We start from the raw sequence: 24,134 nt of genomic DNA, 5'->3' as shown, positions 1-24,134 counted from the left end.
CATCATCATCATCATCATCATCATCATCATCATTATCATCATCATCATTATCATTACGCTGAATGTAGAGCTGTTAGAGGCTGACCGAAGATGACTCGGGACGAAGTCACACGGTGCGACCTCAGGGATAAGGGACAGGAAGAAGGAAGCTGCTAAAGATATAGCAGCGTGGAGATCCACCATTTGAAGGCCGACGCACGCAAGTATGTTGAAGCCTTTATAAAAGAAGCGAATCGAAACATTCATCATCATCATCATCATCAGTACAGGATTGTGTCATAATGTTAACAATATCCCTCAGATGATGACGATAATTATGACAACTGATACACAGACTCTGTGTTATGCTCCGCTATTACACACACACACACACAATTCTTTCACTTTCACATACAATCCCTGCACCTCCCCTGAGACACACACAGATATCTCCTGTTTCTCCTGTTTATTTGCTATTGACCGTACACATTCCATTACGCTCATGGAACTGCTTATATTACGACACAGTGATAGCACGCCATTAACGAATATATTCGTACAGTAATGGTGGAACTTAACTTTCTCAATGTCCAGCTCTTCGGCCAGTAATGTCCCTCCTTATACAGGTTGAGGTTTCATTCATAAATTACTATGGTTCAGCCACCAAAAATCTCCACACGCAAAATATTGACATACGTTCCACCTGGTAAACCGTAACATACGTAGTGAGGATTTAGATCCAGTCTAGTTAAATTCCATTAATCTCCTCCTCGTATTATTATTGATCCTCCTCTCCTTTCATCATTATCATTATTATTATTATTATTATTATTACACTTATTATTGATCCTCCTCTTCCTCCTCTCCTTTCATCATCATCATTATCATTATCATTATTATTATTATTATTATCGTTACAGTTACTATTGATCCTCCTTTTCCTCCCTCTTATCTGCCCACCGTCCCCTCTTGTTATCGTCATTCCCTCCACTTCTCTTCCTCCTTCCTCTCCTCTTTTTGTCTGTTCGTATTCACCTTTCCTCTACTCCTTTTCTCCTCTCTTTTGCTCCTGCTTCTTCTCCCTTACATTCTTCTTCCTCCTACTTCTCCACTTTCTCATCTCCTCCTCTTTCTCTGCATCTCTGTTCCTTGTCGACCAACTTTCCTCCTCCTCCACCTCCTCCTCTTCCTCCTTTTGTTCCTTCTTTTGGCATTTTACACTCCCTCTTCCCACCTCCCTATCTTCTTCCTCTCGCCCCCCTTCTTCTCTGTCTCCTAGTTCCATCTGAGGGTTAATATCTCAACAGCATCTGACACTGACCGGTGCATATTTTCTTCCTTTAGTGCATTAGGGGTCCCCGGATGAAGGCTATGTCTTGCCGTAAAATAAGTTCATTCACACAAGTTTCGATCTTAAAGATTTCACTTAATCATACCGTGGAGAAAAAAGAAAAAGAAAACGGCAAAACAGTGCACAGGAAATAACCTTAAATCAATATAAGGTACTGTTACGGACACCAATCTGTTGACTCGCCTGTGGTAACTGGTAGACACCGAGTAATTGCCCTCGAAACCCAGTACTGGGATCCCAAGACCTCAACAAATTCCTCTGAATACAGTGTTGTGGGTGAAGTACTGTCTATGATGTGGAACGATATTCCTGGCATCAGCAGTGCATTGTAACACTGAAGTTCAATTAACAGGCGAAATCACTGGCATTTAAACAGATAAACTGCAGTGAGTCTCTGTTATCATTTTTTTTTTTTCTTGGAGGGAACAATTTGCGGGCTCCTGGCCATTGGTTCCTTCTTCCTTGCATAAAAAAAAAAAAACGAAAATAATAAGTGACAGTTGAGGTAATCAATATAAATGACCAATAAAAACCCATAATTCAACATTATCTGTGTATCACCTGAGTCGATAATAATGCAATTATCTCCATCCCCGAAGGAACAGGCAGAGTCGAACTCTTACCACTGAAAGCACATCATCGCATTACAATGGAATATATAACCCTCGTACTCTAACACATACACCCACGTGTCTATCCAGTAACTGAAAAATAAATTACATAATGTAGGAACTGGGGCTACACAGTAGAATAATTACGATTAATTATCAGGTTGGTATAACGAGCACCCTAACAGTTCTAATTCATGACTAACATAAATGTACCGGTAAACAGTACCATCATCATCATCATCCAATCCTACTTTTCCCCATGAGAAGCGTAGCAGCCCGGGGCTAGGCAAGTTGGTCCTGACATTTAAGATGAGAGTGACCAGCCTCACTCATCCCTGAGTGGCAGTAGGTGAGCAGTAACTCCAACCATCCCTTGGATATAAACCTTCGCCGGCTCAGTCCGATTGGAGTGCCGCAATTACCCACTAAACCACCGGGCGCCATAATTTGGTTATATGGTTACCACCCAGCATAGAAAATGGTTTCCTGGTGTATAGGAAACCATTCGGCTTGTCACTCAGTGTAGAGTCACCCACAGGCAGAAAGAACGGGAAAGAATGAAGGAAAGACAGACAAAAGAGGGAGTATAAAGTAACCCGTAGGCAGAAGGACTAGGAAAGAATAAAGTAAAGAAAGACAGAAGAGAAGGATGGAGAGGAAAGGGCGGACACCTGAGACCAGCACTACATCGAGTGAGTGGATGGTGAGCGTCCCCACCTACCACAATAAACAGTACCTATATGCATAATAAATAAATACACTCCAAGCGTGAAATCATGATACCGTCCTGATCAAACAAATCAGCCTCATTCTCACCAAGCTGCTGGACACTGACCTTAGGCCACTCACTCACGCTCACATTAGCTGAGTAAACTCGCACCTAACAAATGACACTAGATCCACACTGGAAATTAATAACCTTCACCATTAACCCTGATAAACAATATATATGATCTATACACATGTGAATCTCTATGTATTATATATATTATGTACAACAATTTCATTTCATTGCTTTATATTTTTATATTATTTTCGTATTCTCTATAGAAATATTTTAGAACAGGGGCTCGGTTTATTCGAGTTGGCTTCTTCACGAATAACCCGGGTACTTTTCTACAAAAACTATCACAAGCAACGCTGAATTCACAGTTTTTTTTATATTATCACCTTATATTATTTTAAATATTTTTACATTATTAATATTATGGCAAGGATTCCTGGGATTTGCACGGTGAATGAGTATATGGCCAACTTCTATGGGCATAATGCTGATTAGTTCTCCGACTATCGTTTTTTTTTTTCTATTCCTGGCTTACTGTACCCTGCCTAACCCCACCTACAGGTATTAAAAGGGCGGGATGATGATGATGATGATGATGATGATGGTCTAAAATCATTACTATTTATACTGTACACTCCCCATAATGATAGTTCACGACAGTACCAATAATAACATCCATGGTCGCGGCGCCCGACTCTGAGGTTATTATCGTAACGTGGCAACCTACCATTTAAAAGTGCGTCCGATTTCGTATCATAGTACACACGAATCATATTATTATGCACGAATATATTATACACGAGTATTATTATTATACACGAACATATACACAAATCACATGCGTCTCATATTATACACAAAATCAGACGCACTGTAGAGGGGTAGGTTGCCAGGGCACGATAATGACAACCTCAAAGTCGCGCGCCGAGACTATAGTACACAGCATGTAAACAAATTACAGTATCATTAATACAATGATAAATCATTTTAAGTCATCAGGTTTTTGGGTCTCTTATCAACGAGAAATGTGTTGACAATGCTTGTGAGACGGACCCAGGGTAAATAGATCTATCTATCTATTCAAACATCTATAGTCGTTTGTCTATCCACCCATCCAATGTCAATTATGTATGACCCCGCATCGAGAGAGAGAGAGAGAGAGAGAGAGAGAGAGAGAGAGACTAATTTGACTGACGCTTGGTCTTCCTTTACAAAAAGGATTATTGGGTTGCATGTTTTATAACAAAAATAAATCATATATAAAATAAGGCCTTTTTTTTTTTAATCTCATTTAAAAGCAGGTCAGAAATCCAGCATATCAAGAATAATTTTTTGTGGCAGGTTATTTACACTGTAACCTGGGGGGAAAGGGGACTCTCTCTCTCTCTCTCTCTCTCTCTCTCTCTCTCTCTTTCTCTCATTCCAGATGGTTTTTATTCACCGTTTAGGAGACCTCTTGTAAACTGAGGTTAATGACGGCAATATAATCCCACTAGTTCTAAGCTGAATAAACTTAGTCCGGAGATGTAAGACTTAAAGTTACAAATACATCATGTGAGAGAATAAGTTAAAAGAAAATGGAGAAGAGAAAACCAATGGAGGGTAACTGAAGTAAAACTAAGGCAACACTGACCTGTCTCACCAGCTCCCCCACCATGCCGTCCCAGCCACCGTACTGGCCATCGTTCTGGCCACCGTGCTTGTTGTCCTTCACGAGTTGCAATGTGTCTGCGAAAAAAAAAAAAAAAAACGTGAGTAAATAGGTTAACTGATAAATAAGCCAGCATGAATAAGAGCATATTGCTGGGCGACACGATTGTTCTTCAAAGTTTTTAATATCTTGGGGAAACTACGAAAAAAAAAAAAAAAAAACTGTGGCTAAGTACTGTACATTAATAAGAGGAAATCGGAAAGGAAATAACAACAAAGATGTGATCAAGAGAAAATACAATATAGCCTTAACACGTTGCAATGTGTCTCGGGGGAAACAGACGCGTGAGTAAATAGATTAATAGGAAAGAAGGCAGCACGTATACAATAACATAACTATGTGACAGAAAGGAAACCCCACATAGCGGGGGAAAAAAAAAAAAAAGCCTTTATTAAGCAAGAAGACCAAGAGAGCCCATACCTCCACTAAGGCAACCTGTTTCTTTTTTTTTTTTACCTGTTTTTCAGACCTTGACCTTTGACCTTTTTTTGATCCAAATTGAATAACTTGTCCCTCTGATACTCCAGTCATTATACTAAACAAAACAGTCTGAGGTTACAGACGGGATGATGATGATGCCCTGTTTCCTCAGAATTATGTGGGATACCCCAGAAATACTACTTTACCCTCTAACACCTTCTCATTGTGGTGAAGGGAATCTCTAATGCACAATAAATATCTCCTGCACATCGAACTCTACAAAAAATAATAATAAATAACTGCCACTAAAGAAAGAAACTTATGTCTCCAAAAATAACACTTTCACAATCTATAAACGCATTCACTTATTCTGCACAGGTTATCACAAGACGGTTATATTCAGCTCTAAGAAATTTTCTAGTCAAAGAATTGATACCTCACGATTAACTTTTTGCTGAACTAGAAACTTCCTCAGCTAAAGAAAATGGTAGGAATTTTTCATGAATATAATACCAAAGTGCGGCCACGTTAGCTAAAACATTAACACACACTTACCTCTTTACTTCTGACATTTCCACTGCAACACTTTATAATCGAGTACTTTTTTTTTGTTCCACCCCTTACATTGTTCTACCCCCCCTCCTTTTTTATCTCCTAACCTACACACCCAGTGACCGCCTTAACACTCAAGGAACAATTACTGTTGGTTAAACAGCTATTTGATTAAGTGTCAGAAAGCAGCTATGGAAAGAGTATGAGAGGGTCGCCCCGAAGAACTCGTCCTCAGTGGAACCGATTCTACTTTGATCTGATACTAACAACTGAACCGCATCATGTTACCAACCACAAGACCTCCCCCCATCCTGACATACAATGCAAACATTTCCTAGGACTCTAAAAATGCATAAATATTGTTAAACCTTTGGGACCGTAGGTACGTCAACAAGACGCGTATACAAGCTACGACGTTAATGAAAGACCGATGAACACTTCTGGGCTTTATTCCTTCTTGGCATGGGTGAGGCACACTTGCAAAACACTGACTCTTCTCTCCCACGTTAACTCTGTCCTCTACTCATTACTACTCGTTCACTTTCCATTCACTGACTCACTGACGCTCCCTTATTGACTCTGACTACCCCATCCTTCACTGATTTTCTCTCACTGTCTGACTTAATAGCTCTCTCTGTTTCTGTCCGTCCACCACTAACTCACTGACTGAATCACTAACTGTGCATTTTCTCACTACTCACTGATTGTTAAAGACTCTGACTCTCACTACTTGACTGACTCTCGCTCACCGATCCGCAATAGCGCGCAAACTAAAGGTCCGCTACTCCCTGTCTCACTGACTAAACACAAACTGATCCCCATGCACACAACCCACTCCATCTGTTACTCTTGGCTAACTGATAGAAAGCGGGGCAGGTCCTTTTTAAATCCCCCTCCCCCTTGGCAGCCCAGAACACACTCAAGCCCAGCAGTGAACTGTGATGCAATAATGCACATTCTAGAGCCTAGGACAAAACTCACATTTTCCCATGCAATAATGCACTTAAATTAACAATACACAACATCAATAATGACGAACTAATTCCTAAGGAAAGAAAGTAAACAAAACAGACATGCCGAAATTTCCAGGGTGTTCCTCGTATCTCAAGGTACAAAGATTAACCTAATCCTATGCCACAATAGTTAATTTCTATAATATTCCTCGCATTTCCAGATATAAAACACTAGCCTAATCCTACCAGCATAAAAGTATCTATCTCAAGCGAAGCACCACAAAAATAGTGTATTACAAAAAGATGGAGTTTGAAAATTACAAAAGTTCCTCTTATATTGTAAAAACACAAAACTGTTTACTTCTACAAATACGGTAACTTCCTTACATCCTTGGTAAGATGGAAGGCAAAAACGATCAAGAATTTTCAGCAAATAAAAAAAATCAGAAATATCTTTTCTACCTCCAACACAAAAAGATGGAGTATTTATGTTGAATAGAAATCTGCTTACACAAATACCTCTTGAAAAAGAATGGATACAGATACGAAGCACTCAAACTTACTCTCTACCCCCCCCCCCTTAAATACCCCGAAAAATCAAATACTCCCACATAATTCTGAGGAAACAGGGCAAGAAGTCAGCGGGACCCTTAGCTTCGCCCTCGTAACGATCATTCTCAGAAATTTACCTGATACCCCAGAAATACTACTTTACCCTCTAACACCTTCTTATTTTCCAGCACAAGCCCCCAAACTCATATACTCACAGTTAATTCCGAGGAAGGATGCCAAGAGGTCAGCGAGGTCTTTAGCGTATCCCTTGTAACGATCATTGCCAGTGTAGTTACCGTCCTTCCTTATCATCAAGAATGGCTTTTCCTGTGATGAGAGAAAACGGGACAGCTATATTATCCCAAGGAACATGGGATCCACATACTAAATCATATTTTTCATTGAGAGAGAGAGAGAGAGAGAGAGAGAGAGAGAGATACACGCACCAATATGGATGTAACGATGTAAGATCTGTTAGTCATCACCCGGTCAGTCATGTGGCTCGTGTACTTGACCGCCACTGTTTCCAGCCCTCGTGTGTCGCTCCACGTCCCGATCTGAGAGAAAAAATTAACGAATGAATGGATAAATAATCTACCGCCATCAACAAAAGCCATGTGACACAAGGTAGAAAATGATATCGGTAAAGTGGTAATTTTAAAGGTTAACTACGTGGAGAAGAGAGAGAAATTGAGGAGATGGAAGGGGCACTTTGAGGATTTGTTGAATGTAGAGAGTGAGAGCACTGTGAGTATAAGTGGTTGGGGAATGGCTGGGAGAAGAAGAGATGAGAGAGGGGAGGAAAAGATCAGTAGGGCGGAACTAGTGGAAGCGATGAAGAAGATTAAGTTGGGAAAGGCCCCAGGAATTGATGGAGTGTGTGGTGAAATGCTTAGGTATGGGGGTGAGATTGTTGTGAAGTGGATATGGAAGTTGTGTAGATTGGCTTGGGAAGAGGGAAGGGTTCCAGAGGACTGGAAATCAAGTATAATTGTTCCTTTATACAAAGGAAAAGGGGAGAGAGAAGTATGTGGTAACCACAGGGGTATTTGCCTTCTTAGTGTGACTGGTAAAATATATGGTAGAATACTCATTGATAGGGTTAGGCATATGACAGAGGAGATAGTTGGAGAAGAACAAGGGGGATTTAGGAAGGGAAAAGGGTGTGTAGATCAGATATTTGTTCTAAGATGTTTAGTGGAGAAGTGTCTAGAGAAGGGAAGGAAAGTGTATGCTGCCCTCATGGACTTGGAGAAAGCTTATGACAGAATAGATAGGCAAGGTATGTGGAAGGTATTAAGAATATATGGAATGGAGGGGAAATTGTTGAATGCTGTGAAGAGTATGTACGAGGGAGCTAGGGCTACGGTGCGAGTGAATGGTGAGCTGGGTGATTTCTTTGATCTCAATCTGGGACTGAAACAGGGTTGTGTGATGTCTCCATGGCTGTTTAATATATACATGGATGGGGTTGTAAAGGAGGTGCAAGGTAGGGCAGTGGATGTGGAGGTGGCTCTAATGAATGAGGGTGAGATTTGGAAGCTTCCGGTGTTGCTGTTTGCTGATGATACAGTATTGTTGAGTGAAGATGAATGGGAGTTGCAAGGTTTGGTGAATGAATTTGGGACAGTGTGTAGGAGGAGGAAGCTGCAAATTAATGCAAACAAAAGTAAAGTTATGGTGTTTTAGAGGAATGAAGTCACAGAGTGTGCAGTGAGGTTGGATGGTGAGGATATGGAGAATGTGAGTGCATTCAAGTACTTGGGTAGTGTGATGAGTAAGGATGGAACTTTGGGGGATGAAGTGCGTGAAAGGGTACAGCAGGGAAGGAAGGTTGTTGGTACACTGAAAGCAGTGATGAGAAATAGGGAGGTGAGTATGGAAGTTAAGAAGTCACTGCGTGATAGTATTGTGATCCCTACCCTGACGTATGGAAGCGAGGCGTGGACCTTGCAAGAGGGGAACAAGTCAAGAATGAAAACAGTGGAAATGAGTTACTTGAGAGGAGCATGTGGAGTGACGTGGAGGGACAGGTTGACGAATGAAGAAGTGAAGAAACTTTGTGGGGTGGATGTGGATGTGGTTGAGAAGATTAGGAGAAATATACTGAGGTGGTTTGGACATGTGGAGAGAATGGAGAACGAAAGACTGACTAAGAGGGTGTATGTAGGTGAGGTGGAGGGAGGGAGAGGGAGGGGTAGACCGAGGATGAGGTGGAGGGAGGGAGAGGGAGGGGTAGACCGAGGATGAGGTGGAGGGAAGGAGAGAGAGGGGTAGACCGAGGATGAGGTGGAGGGATGGAGTTGAGAGGTATGTGAGGGGGGGGGTGAGTTGGGAGGAGGGTAGTCAAATGGTGGGTGACAGAGCGACTTGGAGGCGTTTTGTCTGCGGCCACCCTTTGCGGGATTAGGGCGTCGGGCTATAGATAGATAGACAGATAGAACTACGTGTATATACGACAAACGAAGGCCACGAATAATTATGAACTGGATAGGACATTAATACGACTAAGAAAGAACATAAGACGAGTAATAGGTAAACAGGGAGATTCACAGATAATGTCACCGATTGAAGGCAGCCTACGGATCAAGCCAGGTGTGGGAAGAAATACATGAATTAAATTTGCCGATGTAGACACGACTGGGAACTTTCCTCTTCCCTCCTTTCTCTCCCCCATTCTTCCTGCGCAACGTTTCTCCTTCTCCCTCTACCGTTGCTCCTCCTCAACTCCTCCACCCTCCTCTCCTTCTCCATCCTTACATCGTCTCCCTTTCCTTTCCTTCTCCTTAACCTTTCTCCCTCTTCCTCTCATTCCCAATATATCTCCCTCTCCCTCTCGTCCTCCTCCACCTTTCTTTCCCAACACCTCCTCCCTCTCCCTCTTCTCCTTGTCATCCACTTCTCCCTCTACTCACCCCCAATTCCTTCTCCCTCTTCCCCTCCTCCCCAAACCATCCTCTCTCTCCCTCTTCTCTACCTCTCTCCAGACTCCAAAATCCCTTCTCACTCTCTCTCTCTTCCTTCCCAACGCCATCTTCCTCTCAGCTCTTAAGCCTTATAATTCATCTTTCCTTGTTCTTACTACTCACACACAATATAATTCAGTTTAGGTGAGGCCTTTTCAGCCAGGAAGGTCAGAGTATTCCCTCACCCCTTCACTCCTAAAACTCTGTCATTACTTACATCAAATCGTGTGGTGGATGCAAGAAGTAATATAATAAACCATCCACCCAATACGTCATCGATCCAATACGTCATAGATTCAATATATCATCTATTTAATATGTCATCTATTTAATATGTCATCTATTTAATATGTCATTGATCCAATACATCATCGATCCGTCATCAATCCAATACATCTATTTAATACGTCATCGATCCAGTATGTCATCTATCTAATACGTCATCGGTCCAATACTTCATCCATCTAATACGTCATCAGTCCAATATGTCTTCCATCAAGTACGTCATCGATCTAATACGTCACCGATTTTATACGTCATCCGTCTACTATATCACTGATTTAATACATCATAGGTCTAAATATGTCACTGATTTAATAAGCCATCTACAGTATTTAACGCATCATCGATCTAATATGTCATCGATCTAATATGTCGCCGATCTAATACGCCATCATTCAAATACTTCATCGATCTCATACGTCACCAATCTAATCCGTCATCGATCTAATACGTCAACGATCTAATACATCAACAATCTAATACATCACCAATCTAATACGTCAACAATCTAATACGTCGTTGATCTAATATGTCAACAATCTAATACGTCAACAATCTAATACGTCATCGATCTAATATGTCAACAATCTAATACGTCAACGATCTAATACGTCAACGATCTAATACGTCAACGATCTAATATGTCAACAATCTAATACGTCAACGATCTAATACGTCAACGATCTAATACGTCAACGATCTAATACGTCAACGATCTAATACGTCAACAATCTAATACGTCAACGATCTAATACGTCAACGATCTAATACGTCAACGATCTAATACGTCAACGATCTAATACGTCAACGATCTAATACGTCAACAATCTAATACGTCAACAATCTAATACGTCAACGATCTAATACGTCAACGATCTAATACGTCAACGATCTAATTCGTCAACAATCTAATACGTCAACAATCTAATACGTCAACGATCTAATACGTCAACGATCTAATACGTCAACGATCTAATACGTCAACGATCTAATACGTCAACGATCTAATAAGTCATCGATCTAATACGTCAACGATCTAATACGTCAACGATCTAATACGTCATCGATCTAATACGTCAACGATCTAATAAGTCATCGATCTAATACGTCATCGATCTAATACGTCAACGATCTAATACGTCAACGATCTAATACGTCAACGATCTAATAAGTCATCGATCTAATACGTCATCGATCTAATACGTCAACGATCTAATACGTCAACGATCTAATACGTCAACGATCTAATAAGTCATCGATCTAATACGTCATCGATCTAATACGTCATCGATCTAATACGTCAACGATCTAATACGTCAACGATCTAATAAGTCATCGATCTAATACGTCATCGATCTAATACGTCATCGATCTAATACGTCAACGATCTAATACGTCAAAGATCTAATAAGTCATCGATCTAATAAGTCATCGATCTAATACGTCATCGATCTAATACGTCATTGTTCTAATACGTCATCAATCTAATACGTCACCAATCTGAGGAGTTAATTCCTAGACTGCAACAGTCTCAGTCAAGTTGGTTAAAATCGTCTGGCACTACAATGAACAGAAAAAAGCAGTAATAAAAAATATAATAATAATAATAATAATAATAATAATAATAATAATAATGATGATAATAATAATAATAATAATAATAATAATAATAAAAATAATAATAATAATAATAATGAACAAAAAATAATAATAAAAAAGTTAAACTCACCAGTGATCCATGTACAGTCTGCATAGTTTTGTCGTCCCTTCTGCTTCCTTCTCCTTGGACTCTGAAACTCATTGTGGTGAATCCTCAGCAACCGATACTGATGAATTAATCTGGCAACTAATCGGTCATCAGTGTTGTTTGCTGAGGATTAGCCATACTGGGTTTTCAGAGAGAGAGAGAGAGAGAGAGAGAGAGGCAGAAGAGGTGACAGGACTTTTGATATCGACTGTTTCTCTCCAGCCCGAGGACGTCTTTCATTATATTTGCAGGAATTTATTAAGCTCCAAGGACCCCTTTCATAGTGAAGGAGTTTAACAGAAATAGTTTACAGAAACTTCACTGCGATTTTCCTCCAAGCTGAAGAAATCCTGTGAAGGTCGCAGGGAGAAAAATAAGCTTTCATATTGTATTAAATCAGTCTGGATACATAAATCCTTCACTGCGATGACGGATTATATATTACAGTCCCGCTACCGACAAGCTACTGAATCTGGTTTAGGGGGTCACCATCCTGACCTACTCTACCTTAATCTAACCTAACCTAAAATAGTCAACCCTAACCTAACCTAACCTAGCCAACCCTAACCTAAACCTAACCTAACCTAGCCAACCCTAACCTAAACCTAACCTAACCTAGCCATCCTTTGCCTAACCTAACCTGACCAATCCTAACCTAACCTAACCTCTACTAACCTAACTAGTCAGGAGACAACCTCGTCAATACGTTAGTCTTTGTAGCCCCTTCTCGCTACTTCCAAACGCTTTTATTCAACTTGGGAATAATCTCGAGCAGTGAAGGGGTTGATTAGGGTCATGAGGTGGGGGCGCTCACCATCCACTTACTCGATGTGGTGTCTGCCCTTTCCTTTCCTCCTTCCTTCTTTCCCACCTTCGTCTTCTGTCTTTCTTTACTTCATGCTTTCCTCTTCCTTCTGCCTATGGGTGACTTTACACTCCCTCTTCTGTCCTTCTGTCCTTCATTCTTTCCTCTTCCTTCTGCCTGTGGGTGACTCTACACTGAGTGACAAGCCAAATGGTTTCCAGTACACCGGGAAACCATTTACTACGTTGGATGGTAATCATATGACCAAATTATGGCACCCGGTGGTTTAGTGGGTAATTAAGGCGCTCCAATTGGATTGAGCCTATGTACGTTTATATCCAAGGGGTGGTTGGGGTTTATTGCTCACTTAATGATACTCAGGGATGAGTGAGGCTGGTCACTCATCTCAAATGTCAGGACTAATTTGCCTAGCCCCGGGCTCCTACGCTCTTCATGGGGCAACACTGGATTGGATGATGAATGAATGAATGATACACCATCCAATTCGAAAACACTAACCTCACCTGAATAAAAACTTTGAGAGGCAAGAAAAGCAAAATATGAATGATGCTCTTAGCCTAATGGGGTTACACATTCTCTTAACCCCTTAACTTGGGGATTACTTCCCTAGGCCTTATAACATTTTCGGCCGGTGATAAGAATAATATATAACGTCATCGGGAGTTTAAATCTGCAAAGCGATAATACAGAGAAATATTTGCAGATTTAATCATCTTACCTGCATCTCTGTCTGTCTGGCTGCCTTTTTAATCCTTCTACCTTTCTTTCCTGTGAAACACACACACACACACACACACACACACACACACACACACACACACACACACACACACACACACAAACACACACACATGCACGCACGCACGCACCACACACACACACACACACACACACACACACACACAGCCATTTGTCCGGGTGGCTCCTCAGGTGGATGATACGTGTTCTTGTTACTTCTCAAGACGATTTCATTCAGCTTAATACAGACTTTTTGAACTTAAGGGATTCTATTGTAAAGAACCTTCAGGAACGCCTTCCTTCCTCGAGGCCCATCCCATATTGGCCCATCCTTGGTTGGAGAATACTGTCTGTCTGCCTCGCAGTGTAAGTAAGGTCTGTGTGGACGAAGTACCTTTACCTCTGTGCAACTCTGCCGTCTCCTCCTCCAGTCCTTCTCTCCATCCATTCCTCCTTATATCCTTCTAGCTCTTATCCTAATCTTTTGTCCTCTCAAACAACTCTCTTCCACTCCTATCAACCTTCACTTGTGTCCTTCCAACAAGGATGCGTAAATTACAGACAAGAGAATATCCAGGCGTAGTATGCGAAATAAATCACTCAGAGAGTGGTGCTTGAGGGACATTTCATTTGACAAAATTGAGTCACTCTCAGGGCAGGATTAACCATGAGGCACTTGAGGCACTGGCCTCAGGCCCCCAGATTCTAAGGATAAAAATAGTTAGCTATATATGCCCTTCAAATTTTGATATCGTTGAAGAATTTTCTAGAAAGAAAGCTAGAAAAGTGTTTGTTTAAGTTACCAATAGTTGTGGACTTTGATTTTTGAATTATTAATAGTAACAAGTAATTTATTTATGTTTTGTTCTTGTTATTTACATATACATTTAGGGTTGGTTGAATTTTGATAATCTCATTGAAGAATTTTCTAGAAAGAAAGAAAAGTGTTTAAGTTACCAAAAGCTGTGGACTTCGATTTTGGAATAAACAACAGTAACAAGGAATTTATTTATTTTTTGTTCTTATTACTTACTGTACATATACATTTAGGGGTGGGGGCCCCCAAGCAGATCTGTGCTTCAGGTCCCTGTTAAGCTTAATCTGGCCCTGGTCACTCTAGCATCTTACAAAATAATGGTGGTAGCGTGAAACTGTCGACTCTTAGTTATGAGGCAGGAATGAGCCTCCTTGATAACTTGTCAAATTTATCGTCTAATTATTCAAGTACACCTAGTCATCAACTGACCTGAGAGAGGTTATGGATCTTTGTCAGGTGAAAAAAAAAAAAATACAGAACCAAAGACTGAGTCAAAAGGTGGGCTGAGGAAGTTGGTGAGTGGGGGGGGGGGCTATGAAGGAGGGCGGCTTGGGAGGGGATCCGCGGTGTCCTTGGTGTGTCGTGGGTGTGAATAACGACGCTTAAGGAGTCAATACAGCACCACTGCTCAATATTGTGGCTTGGGGACCAGCTGGGGTTAAAGCCGAGTATATTAATAGTGTGGAAGAAAAATGCCAGCCCACCCCGATCAAGCCAGGTTACCCTCCCCCTCCACCTCTCTCTCTCTCTCTCTCTCTGTTCCACCCTTCATCACTTTCTCTAGTCTTTCATCCCTCCAACAATCTCTTTATCTCACTTTTTCTCTCTCGCAACATCGTTCTTCCTTGTTTTCTACCTCTCTCATTCTTGTCTTCGCCCGTCCCTTGTCTTTTATCATCTTCCTGTTACTCTCCTCTTTCCTCCCACATTCTCTCCATCATTTCCCCCATTAATCTCTCCTCCTCCTCCTCCTCACCTCTACTCTTCCTATTATTTTCGTAACCCTTTCCCTACGATGACGTCTTTTTCATCTTCCTATGCTCCCTCCGGGCGTATTTATGCAACTTAGAAGAGCCTCTTTCAACTGGAGGAATGAGCTACAGCCTTTTATAACCCTTTTAGTATCAGAAGTATATAAAAAATAGGTAGATAGATAGACAGATACACAGATAGATAGATAGATAGATAGACAGATGGACAGATAAATAAATAAGTAGATACATTAATAAATAAATCTTAATAAAGTTGCTTGAAAGTACTCTGATTAACCTCGTCACTCACGTTCCTTTTTTTTTTTTTTGGTAGTGCGAGATGATTAAATTTGATGTAAGGGTGACGCCTCGTAGTGAAGCGATTCATGGAGGCTACAACTAACACTCACGGTTCTAAAAGTCTCTCCCAAGTTGTGTAAAGCCGTCCACTGTTAGCAAGAATGTATTAAAAAAAGAAGTTTTGAGATGAAAAGGAAAAGAGGGTGAAAAAAAAGAAGTTAACACAGTGAAGAGGCCGACCCCTTCGGTATGATCGCGACATTCAATTTCGCTCTTGCCATCTCCAGAAGATTTTCTTCACGGTGAGAGACTTTTTGAACTTAGGGATTAGAGACAGCTTTAATTAACCTGGTGTGTATGAGAGAATTCCTGAGATGAAAAATAATAATAATCTGGAGGAAGTAAAAATACTTAAAGAAAATAGCGTCGCATGATAGAGTTAAGGTCTTCATTTTTTGGTTGGGACGCAAATGAAAGAGAGAGAGAGAGAGAGAGAGAGAGAGAGAGAGAGAGAGAGAGAGAGAGAGAGAGACAGACAGACAGACAGACAGACAGACAGAGGAATGGAAGGAGTATGGTTAATATAGGAAAGATATTTGGAATGAGGAGAAATGTTTGATAAATATATACTGTAGATATTAAACACACAAGAAAAGGGAAGGGGAGAAGGAAATTACAGGAAAGAGCAAGTAAATGTACAAACTGATTGGTAGGATGAGGACAACTGCATGAAAAATATAAGGAAAACGTATGAAAACTATATAAACAAGAAACAAGATGCGTTTGGCAAGGTATTTGGGACGGAGGGGAAATGTATGAAATATATATGAAGGGCAGGAGGGAAGGAAGGCAGGAATGTATGAGAAAGGTTAATGACGTGTGTGAGATTCAACATGGAAGGGAGTGGGAAATATACTGGAGAAGTTAAGGAAGCAGAGAGAGAGAGAGAGAGAGAGAGAGAGAGAGAATAATGTTGAGTAATACTGAGGGTGTGAAGATTAATTGAGATAAAAACAGAGAGAGAGAGGGGAGAAAGGGGGCAGACAGAGGGTGGAGGGAGGTAAGGAGGGAGGAGGGATGGGAGGTAGGGAGAAAGAGGAGGAGGGGGTAGGAAAATGATGGAAGAGAGACAAAGTGGGAGGGAAGCCGTCCATCACTCAGCAGCAAACTTGATGTAGTGCTGCCTACTTCTTCCTTGGCCTTTACTATTCTTTTTCTGTGTTTGCCATCCTGTTTTCCTGCTTCTCCCAACCTTCCTGTTACGTTGCATTATTATTCTTTCTCCTTCAGGTGGCTCTACACTGAGTGACAAGACTATTTCTTTCCTGTAACACACATCAGTTACATCGCTGGATGGTTACCATATAATAAACCTACAGGTGATGTACAATATCCTGTGGGGCCCCTGTTAACTGGGTGGAGACGCAAATGCGGCGTCCATCCAGAAACCAAACTACTACGCTCTTCCCCGCGCCTCGCTATGGTAAGGCGTTGTCTGCTTCGACGGAACATCGGTTCACTGCACGCGACGGCCATGCAATGGCGTTTGCTTGCCTGCGGTTGATGTGTCTGCTCGGCTTGACAGACCGGAGTTACTCAACAACAACAGCACAACTTCAGTTTTTGCATCCATCTCAACCCCACTCGCAACCTCCAGTTCCTTTCTCTCTAGCCTACCCCCCCTCTCTCTCTTTCTCTCTCTCTCTCTCTCTCACACACACACACACTCACACACACACACACACACAAACTTCCCTCTCTCCTCCACTCTCTCCCTTCACCATGATAAGAATGTATGATGCTGGTAAACTTGGCCAGACATATGAAGGCGCATTTATCACTACAAATATACTGGTCTATAATTTATGCTGATTTTCGTAGCCGCAGAAATCTAGGACATTTCGTATGGGGACTTTTTAATGTATGTATATAATACCCAGTGTACCTACCTCCCTATCTAACCACTTACCTACTTACCAAGCTACCTACAAACACAGCCACCCACCCACCTACCAACACACACACACACACACACACACACACACACACACACACACGAGAGAGAGAGAGAGAGAGAGAGAGGCCCTAAGACTTCTGCACTAAATGATCTAGGAAAGTGTGTGGGAATCGCAGTGGTTATGGAGTATTAAGTAATAATTCAAATGGCGGTATCAATATTGGGAGAAACAGCCTCATTCCACACCCACAACGATACTCTTCTCGCACCTCCCCAGCTCCTTCCTTACATTGCCATCTTTCCTTCCTTTATAACTCTCTCACATATTTTCATATCCTTCTTTCCTTCTTCCATTCCTCACTCGCTATTTTCCTGTTCTTTTTCCATTTACAACTTTTCCATTCCGTTTTCCTTCCATCTGACACCTTCTCCTGTACTTTTGTTCCCCTTCCCCACCCCTCATTTCCTCCAATTTTCATTCCATTTCCACGTCCTTCTCGTATTTTTCACTGTCTCTTTTCACTGTTTTTCTGTCTTTTATTCATCTCTATACAGGGTCGTCCGTAAACAAGGCTTCACTAGGAACTCGTCTAACGGTATCCTGTGTGTGGCGGGGACGGCTCAGTCTCCTGGTGTGGGCGTGGGTGTGGTAGGGGGAGTATCAAATGAGTAAGTGGTGCGGGTTACACACTGAAGACATTGACAGCCGTCCCCAAAGCGCACAAGAATCACCAGCGGAGTGAAAATGAGTGTTATATATGAACCAACCTACATTTTCCCATTTATCTATTCGACTTTTTTCTGTTCACTTCACTGTATCTTCTGTTTTGTTCCACAAATTCCCACCTTTATCCTGTATGTATATTCACATGGCGTTATATCATAAATTCTTCCTCAATCCAGACACTGAAGGCAAGAATGATCAGTCGTTATTCCCTGAGAGGAAGCAGGTGAGCCATAATCCCCATCTACACTTTGGATTACAACCCTGTTCTTCCATGCCCCTGTTTCCTAGTTCTCTCTCTCTCTCTCTCTCTCTCTCTCTCTTCCTCGCAGAAAATACTACGTTAAGAGCATTGTCAATTCCTAGTTAACACTAATAATACAGTAATTAATAGTAATAAAAATAACAGCAACAAAAGATAATAAGTAATGATGATGATGATGATGATGATGATGATGATGATGATGATGATGATGATGATGATGATGATGATGATGATGATGATGATGATGATGATGATGATGATGACGACGCTGAAAAGGAGGTAGAAAAAAATCACCCTAAAATCTCTCTCTTTTTGGTTGTAAACTAAGTGAAAAGCGGCTGGAATATTCCCAAGACATTTGCATACTCATCTCTCCTCTCTCTCTCTCTCTCTCTCTCTCTCTCTCTCTCTCTCATTACTGTATTCAGTTCTCTGACCAGCTTCAAGTTTACTTTGTAGTTCTCTCTCTCTCTCTCTCTCTCTCTCACACACACACACACACACACACACACACACGAATCAGCAAACATACGTACAGAAACCTCAGCACAATATCGACCAATCAGCACAGATTTATACCAGGCATATCACCTGCCACATTCCTAGCGCTGATACGAGGAGTGATGACAGTAGCAAGCTAAGGGTAAGGTGAGTTTCGGTCAGTTTAAGTAAGACAGGGTGAAGTTAGGTTACGTTAGGCTAAGCTGCGTTAAGCTGGATTTAGTAGGGTTAAGACAGCTTAGGTTAGGTTGGCCAGGCTCAAGCACGGTTGGGTTAAGTGTTATTAGGGCAGGTTAGTCAAGATGAGTCAGGCTAGGTTAAGCTGCACTATTCTAGGTCAGGTCACAGGCAATACGACAATACGTACGACCACCTCAGCACAATATCAGGCAATCAGCACATATTCCCACCCAACAAATCAGTGGCCTCGTTCCCAGTGGCGGTAGGAGGTGCAGCGATAACAGGCAGGCCATCGAGGCAAGACCCAGGCCGTCAATGATATACTGCCAATATAACACGTGGCCTAATGGCTACGTCCTTCCCTGGCATTGGTTCATTATTGAAAAATACTGCCACACTGCAGGCACGGTGAGGTGACGAGGAGCAAAAGGGGAACACAGAGAGGTGAGGTGGGGGGAAAAGGAGGGCACGGTGAGGTGAGAGGAAAGGGGGAAAGGGGCAAATGAGAGTGATGTGGGGTGTGAGGGAGGAGGGGGGCACTGATGGGAGAGATGAGGGGGTGAATTTAGAGAGAAGAGGGCGTTGTGGTGAGACGTTGTGGAGAGAAGTGAAGGGGTGAGGTGAGAAGAGAGGGTACCATGGAGAGTGATGAGGGGAGTGGGGGTTTCGGAGAGAGGTAAGAGGGATGGGGGTAGTATGGGGAGGGATGGAGGAATGGAAGTTTCAGAGACAGGTAAGAGGAAGGGGTAACTGAGAAAAGAGGTGAGGTGAGGGGGGAAGGGAGAAGTGAGGGGGGGGTGAGGAAGGAGACAAGAAGGTGAGGGAGATTACCGTAGTGACAGACATGGACAAGGTGAAGGTCAAAGGTCATTCGGTATGGTGGGTGACGGTGTGTCTTTAATATCGTCAAGACTCAGCTTAACATCAGGCTCCTATGACTCACTCAGCTGAATACAATCGTCCAAATTTAGCTGGTATAGAATATTAACTGTTTAGACCATGACACGTGAATGGTAGAAGCATAAACACTCTCGGGTTCACAAATTCTTCCCGCTCCTTCTGGCATCTTGCCAAAAATCTTTCTAACAACTTTACCTCATCATCATTCCCTCCTCTTTTCTACTCTGATGGTTCTGTAGCTATTTCTTCTACTGACAAAGCAGATCTCTTCGCACAGACTTTCTCCTCCAATTCTACCTTAGACGATTCCGGTGCTGTTCCTCCATCACTTCCCCCCTCTGACTTCCTCATGGCTGACATTACAATTTCTTCAGTTGATGTATTTTCTGCCATCACTGGCCTCAGTACTAACAAGGCATATGGGCCTGCTGGGGTCCCTCCTGTTGTTCTCAAGAACTGTGCTTCTGTGCTTACACCCTGCCTAGGAAAACTCTTTCGTCTTTATCTGTCAACATGTACCTTTCCTTCTTGCTGGAAGTTTGCTCTCATTCAGCCAGTCCCAAAAAAGGGTGACCACTCCCAACCCTCCAACTATCGTCCAATTGCTTTAACGTCCTGTATTTCAAAAGTTTTCGAGTCAATTCTTAATAGAAAAATTTTAAGGCATCTTTCCTATCACAACCTTCTTTCCGATCGTCAGTATGGGTTCCGTCAGGGACGCTCCACTGGCGATCTTCTCACCTACCTTTCAGACTCCTGGTCATCCTCCTTTCGGGACTTTGGCGAAAGCTTTGCCATTGCACTTGACATCTCAAAGGCTTTCGATCGAGTCTGGCATAAATCTTTAATTTCCAAACTGCCTCCTACGGTTTCTATCCTTCTATCTGTGCCTTCATCGCTAGCTTCCTTTCTGGTCGTTCTATAGCCGCTGTTGTAGACGGCCATCGTTCTTCTCCTAGATCTATCAACAGTGGTGTTCCTCAGGGATCTGTCCTATCACCAACTCTCTTCCTTTTATTCATCAATGATCTTCTAAGCTGTACATCTAACCCTATCCACTCATACGCTGATGACTCCACCCTTCACCTTTCCATTCGGTTCCCGCAACGCCCATCTCAACAGTTACTTCAACAAACAAGGGATGAGGCTATGGCACACCTAATGTCTGACTTGGCTCGTATCTCTGACTGGGGTAAAAATAATAGGGTTGTCTTTAATGCATCTAAGACTCAGTTCTTCCACCTATCAACCCGACAAAATCTTCTACAGGTATACCCACTAATGTTTAATAATATTCAGCTTAATCCTGCATCATCCTTGAACATGCTTGGGGTTTCATTTACTCGGGACTTATCTTGGAAAGATCATATTACATCTCTTGTAAAATCTGCTTCCAAGAGATTGGGTGTGCTAAGCCGACTCCGCTCTTTCTTTACCCCTGCGCAATTGTTGACTCTATACAGGGGTTTTATCCGCCCCTGTGTGGAGTACAACTCTCATGTGTGGGGAGGCTTCCCACATACAGCTCTTCTCAATAGGGTGGAGTCAAAGGCTTTTCGTCTCATTAACTCTCCTCCTCTTACTGACTCCCTTCAACCTCTGTCTCTTCGCCGCACTGTTGCGTCTTTATCTCTTTTCTATCGCTACTTTAATGGTCACTGCTCCTCTGAACTGTCCGCATGCATTCCTCCACCTCTACGACGGGCGCGTAGCACCCGTCTGGCAGCAAACTCTCATCCTTTTTCTGTCCAACTCTCTAATGCAAGAGTTAACCGTTACTCCCAGTCTTTCATTTATGCAACAGGTCAGCTCTGGAACTGTCTCCCTCTGTCTGTATTTCCTGCTGCCTATGATCTCCAGTCTTTCAAACGCAGTGTGTCCAGGCATCTCAAAATGATCGGATCTTGAATTTGGCTCTATATTGTATTTTGTTTTTCCCTTGGAGGGAACTGTTACTGCGGGCTCATGGCCTTTGGTTCCTTCTTCCTCGCATAAAAAAATAAAAATAAAATAATTGAGATGACCGCACCACGGGAGGGGGAAAAAAAAGCCTCACATTAATCCATTTACCTGGACGTTTTGTTTTATATTCCGTTAATACAACCTCTTTTTAAAAATTTCTGAAGCGCTTTAAAGTCGGCTGGTTAGATACAGCCTTCCACAACCTTCCTAACTACTACAGGTACATCCTAAGTTGAGTAAAACCCTCCGTTGGTGTCACAAATAAGTCAAAAGAAAGAGGACACCATGTGGAAAGGGTTTAGGCCACAGAACAACAGATTTCAGAATGGAGATGAACACTGCTTTGTATATTCAGCCAAACGTCAATTACATCATCGTCATCGTCGACATCATCGTCATCATCCTCTTCACAATGAAAATAATGATGTTAATAATAACAATAATAATAATCATCATCATCATCATCATCATCATCCAATCCTACGTTGCCCCATGAGGAGCGTAGGAGCCCGGGGCTAGGCAAGTTGGTCCTGACATTTAAGATGAGAGTGACCATCTTCACTCATCTAAGAGTGGCATTATGTGAGCAATAACTCCAACCATCTCTTGGATATAAACCTTCACCGGCTCAATCCGACTGGAGTGCTGCAATTACCCACCAAACCACCAGGCGCCAAAATTTGGTTATTTGGTTACCACCCAGCATAGTAAATGGTTTCCTGGTGTACAGGAAACCATTTGGCTTGTCACTCAGTGTAGAGTCACCCACAGGCAGAAGGAACAGAAAAGAATGAAGGAAAGGTAGACAAAGGAGGGAGCGCAAAGTCACCCGTAGGCAGAAGGATGAGGAAAGAATGAAGTAAAGAAAGACAGAAGAGGATGGAAGAAAAGAAGGAAGGAGAGGAAAGGGTAGACATCTGAGAGCAACACGACATCGAGTGAGTGGATGGTGAGCGCCCCCAGCTATCACAAAATAATAATAATAATAATAATAATGTCATCATCATCATCATCATCATCATCATCATGTCTTTTTCCCACGAACAGGTAGGGTTAATAGGCTCCAGAAGGTAAAGAAAAACACTAGTGAATGGACGTCAATTACGTGTAAAAAAAAATCGACTGCAGGTGACAAGAAAACAAAAAGAAAAAAAAGTCACCATATTGCCAGGATCAACTGGGGGTCTCAGATTAACACAGGTGTGAATGAAGAATTTAAGAAATGGTGGTAACAATAAACTAAAAAAATAGAAAATAAGTAATTAAAAAGCCACCAAATCAAAGGGGTTAATTAACGCGCCAGCTTTTCTCCCCTCCCCCCCTGCGCGCTCCAAAAATGTGTATTCTCAGCTTATTTTCACCACCCAAACATATTTTGCCACAAAACCCATATATTCCTATTCGTAGATGTTTGTTCAACATAAGCAAAAAAACAGAAACAAAAAAACACACTATACGTATGTTAGGGCCGTGTGAATAAACATTCTGGAGCATAGATCTCACTTCCCAACATCATCAGTCGAATGTTTACTAATCAATCTCTACATGTTATACAATCATTGGAAAGAGAATTTTATTAGCTTTCGAATGCTGGAGGTCCCAGTTTGATATGAGGTCGTACGGTGTTCGAGTAATAAGGAAAAAAGTAAAACCCATTTCCGACAGTCAAGATTTCTTTATTCGGTAAGCTCTAGTGAAAAACTTTTCTTGCCACTGTTATGTTTTTATTTTATCATCCTATACAGAATTTCACTGACTTTCATTTGAGCCCAAACTGTGATCCTAGGCCTCATAGTTTTTGAGAAAAATGCAAAAAACTACAGTGTACCCACACCATGTCTTGACTGTAGGGCGGTTTCCTGCCTTCCTCTAAGCTACTGCACATATTTCACCAATTCTTTGTACACTAGATATGCACACTATATTCACATGATTCACTGTCACTATTATTTATAGCTGAATACTCACATTTGGTGCAGGTTAGAGGCAGTGTAGTTGATTAGAAACAGCAGCACAATCTTTGTTGGCCCAATGGCTGATAACGACCAGGAATACTTCACAAACACACCAAATTTCGTATTGCAA

At 41.9% G+C, this 24,134-nt stretch overlaps 1 protein-coding gene across 1 annotated transcript in view; it reads right to left on the bottom strand.

Annotated features, from left to right (window-relative positions):
• Positions 1–24,134, bottom strand: part of LOC145395488 (glutamate receptor 1-like) — a 690,806-nt gene that overhangs the window by 21,680 nt on the left and 644,992 nt on the right. The window contains exons 11-13 of the mRNA XM_080269120.1: positions 7,360–7,470; positions 7,129–7,240; positions 4,359–4,453 (exon numbers count right to left, since the gene is read on the bottom strand). Coding sequence (XP_080125246.1) covers positions 4,359–4,453; positions 7,129–7,240; positions 7,360–7,470 — 318 coding nt within the window. The remainder of the gene's footprint in view (positions 1–4,358; positions 4,454–7,128; positions 7,241–7,359; positions 7,471–24,134) is intronic.

The sequence above is a fragment of the Coenobita brevimanus genome, chromosome 1 (assembly GCF_032717465.1).
Source record: "Coenobita brevimanus isolate Jiangsu-jjx chromosome 1, ASM3271746v2, whole genome shotgun sequence".
NCBI lineage: Eukaryota > Metazoa > Arthropoda > Malacostraca > Decapoda > Coenobitidae > Coenobita > Coenobita brevimanus.
The sequence above is the reverse complement of the archived record's forward strand: the minus strand, read 5'-3'. Positions and strand labels throughout refer to the sequence as shown.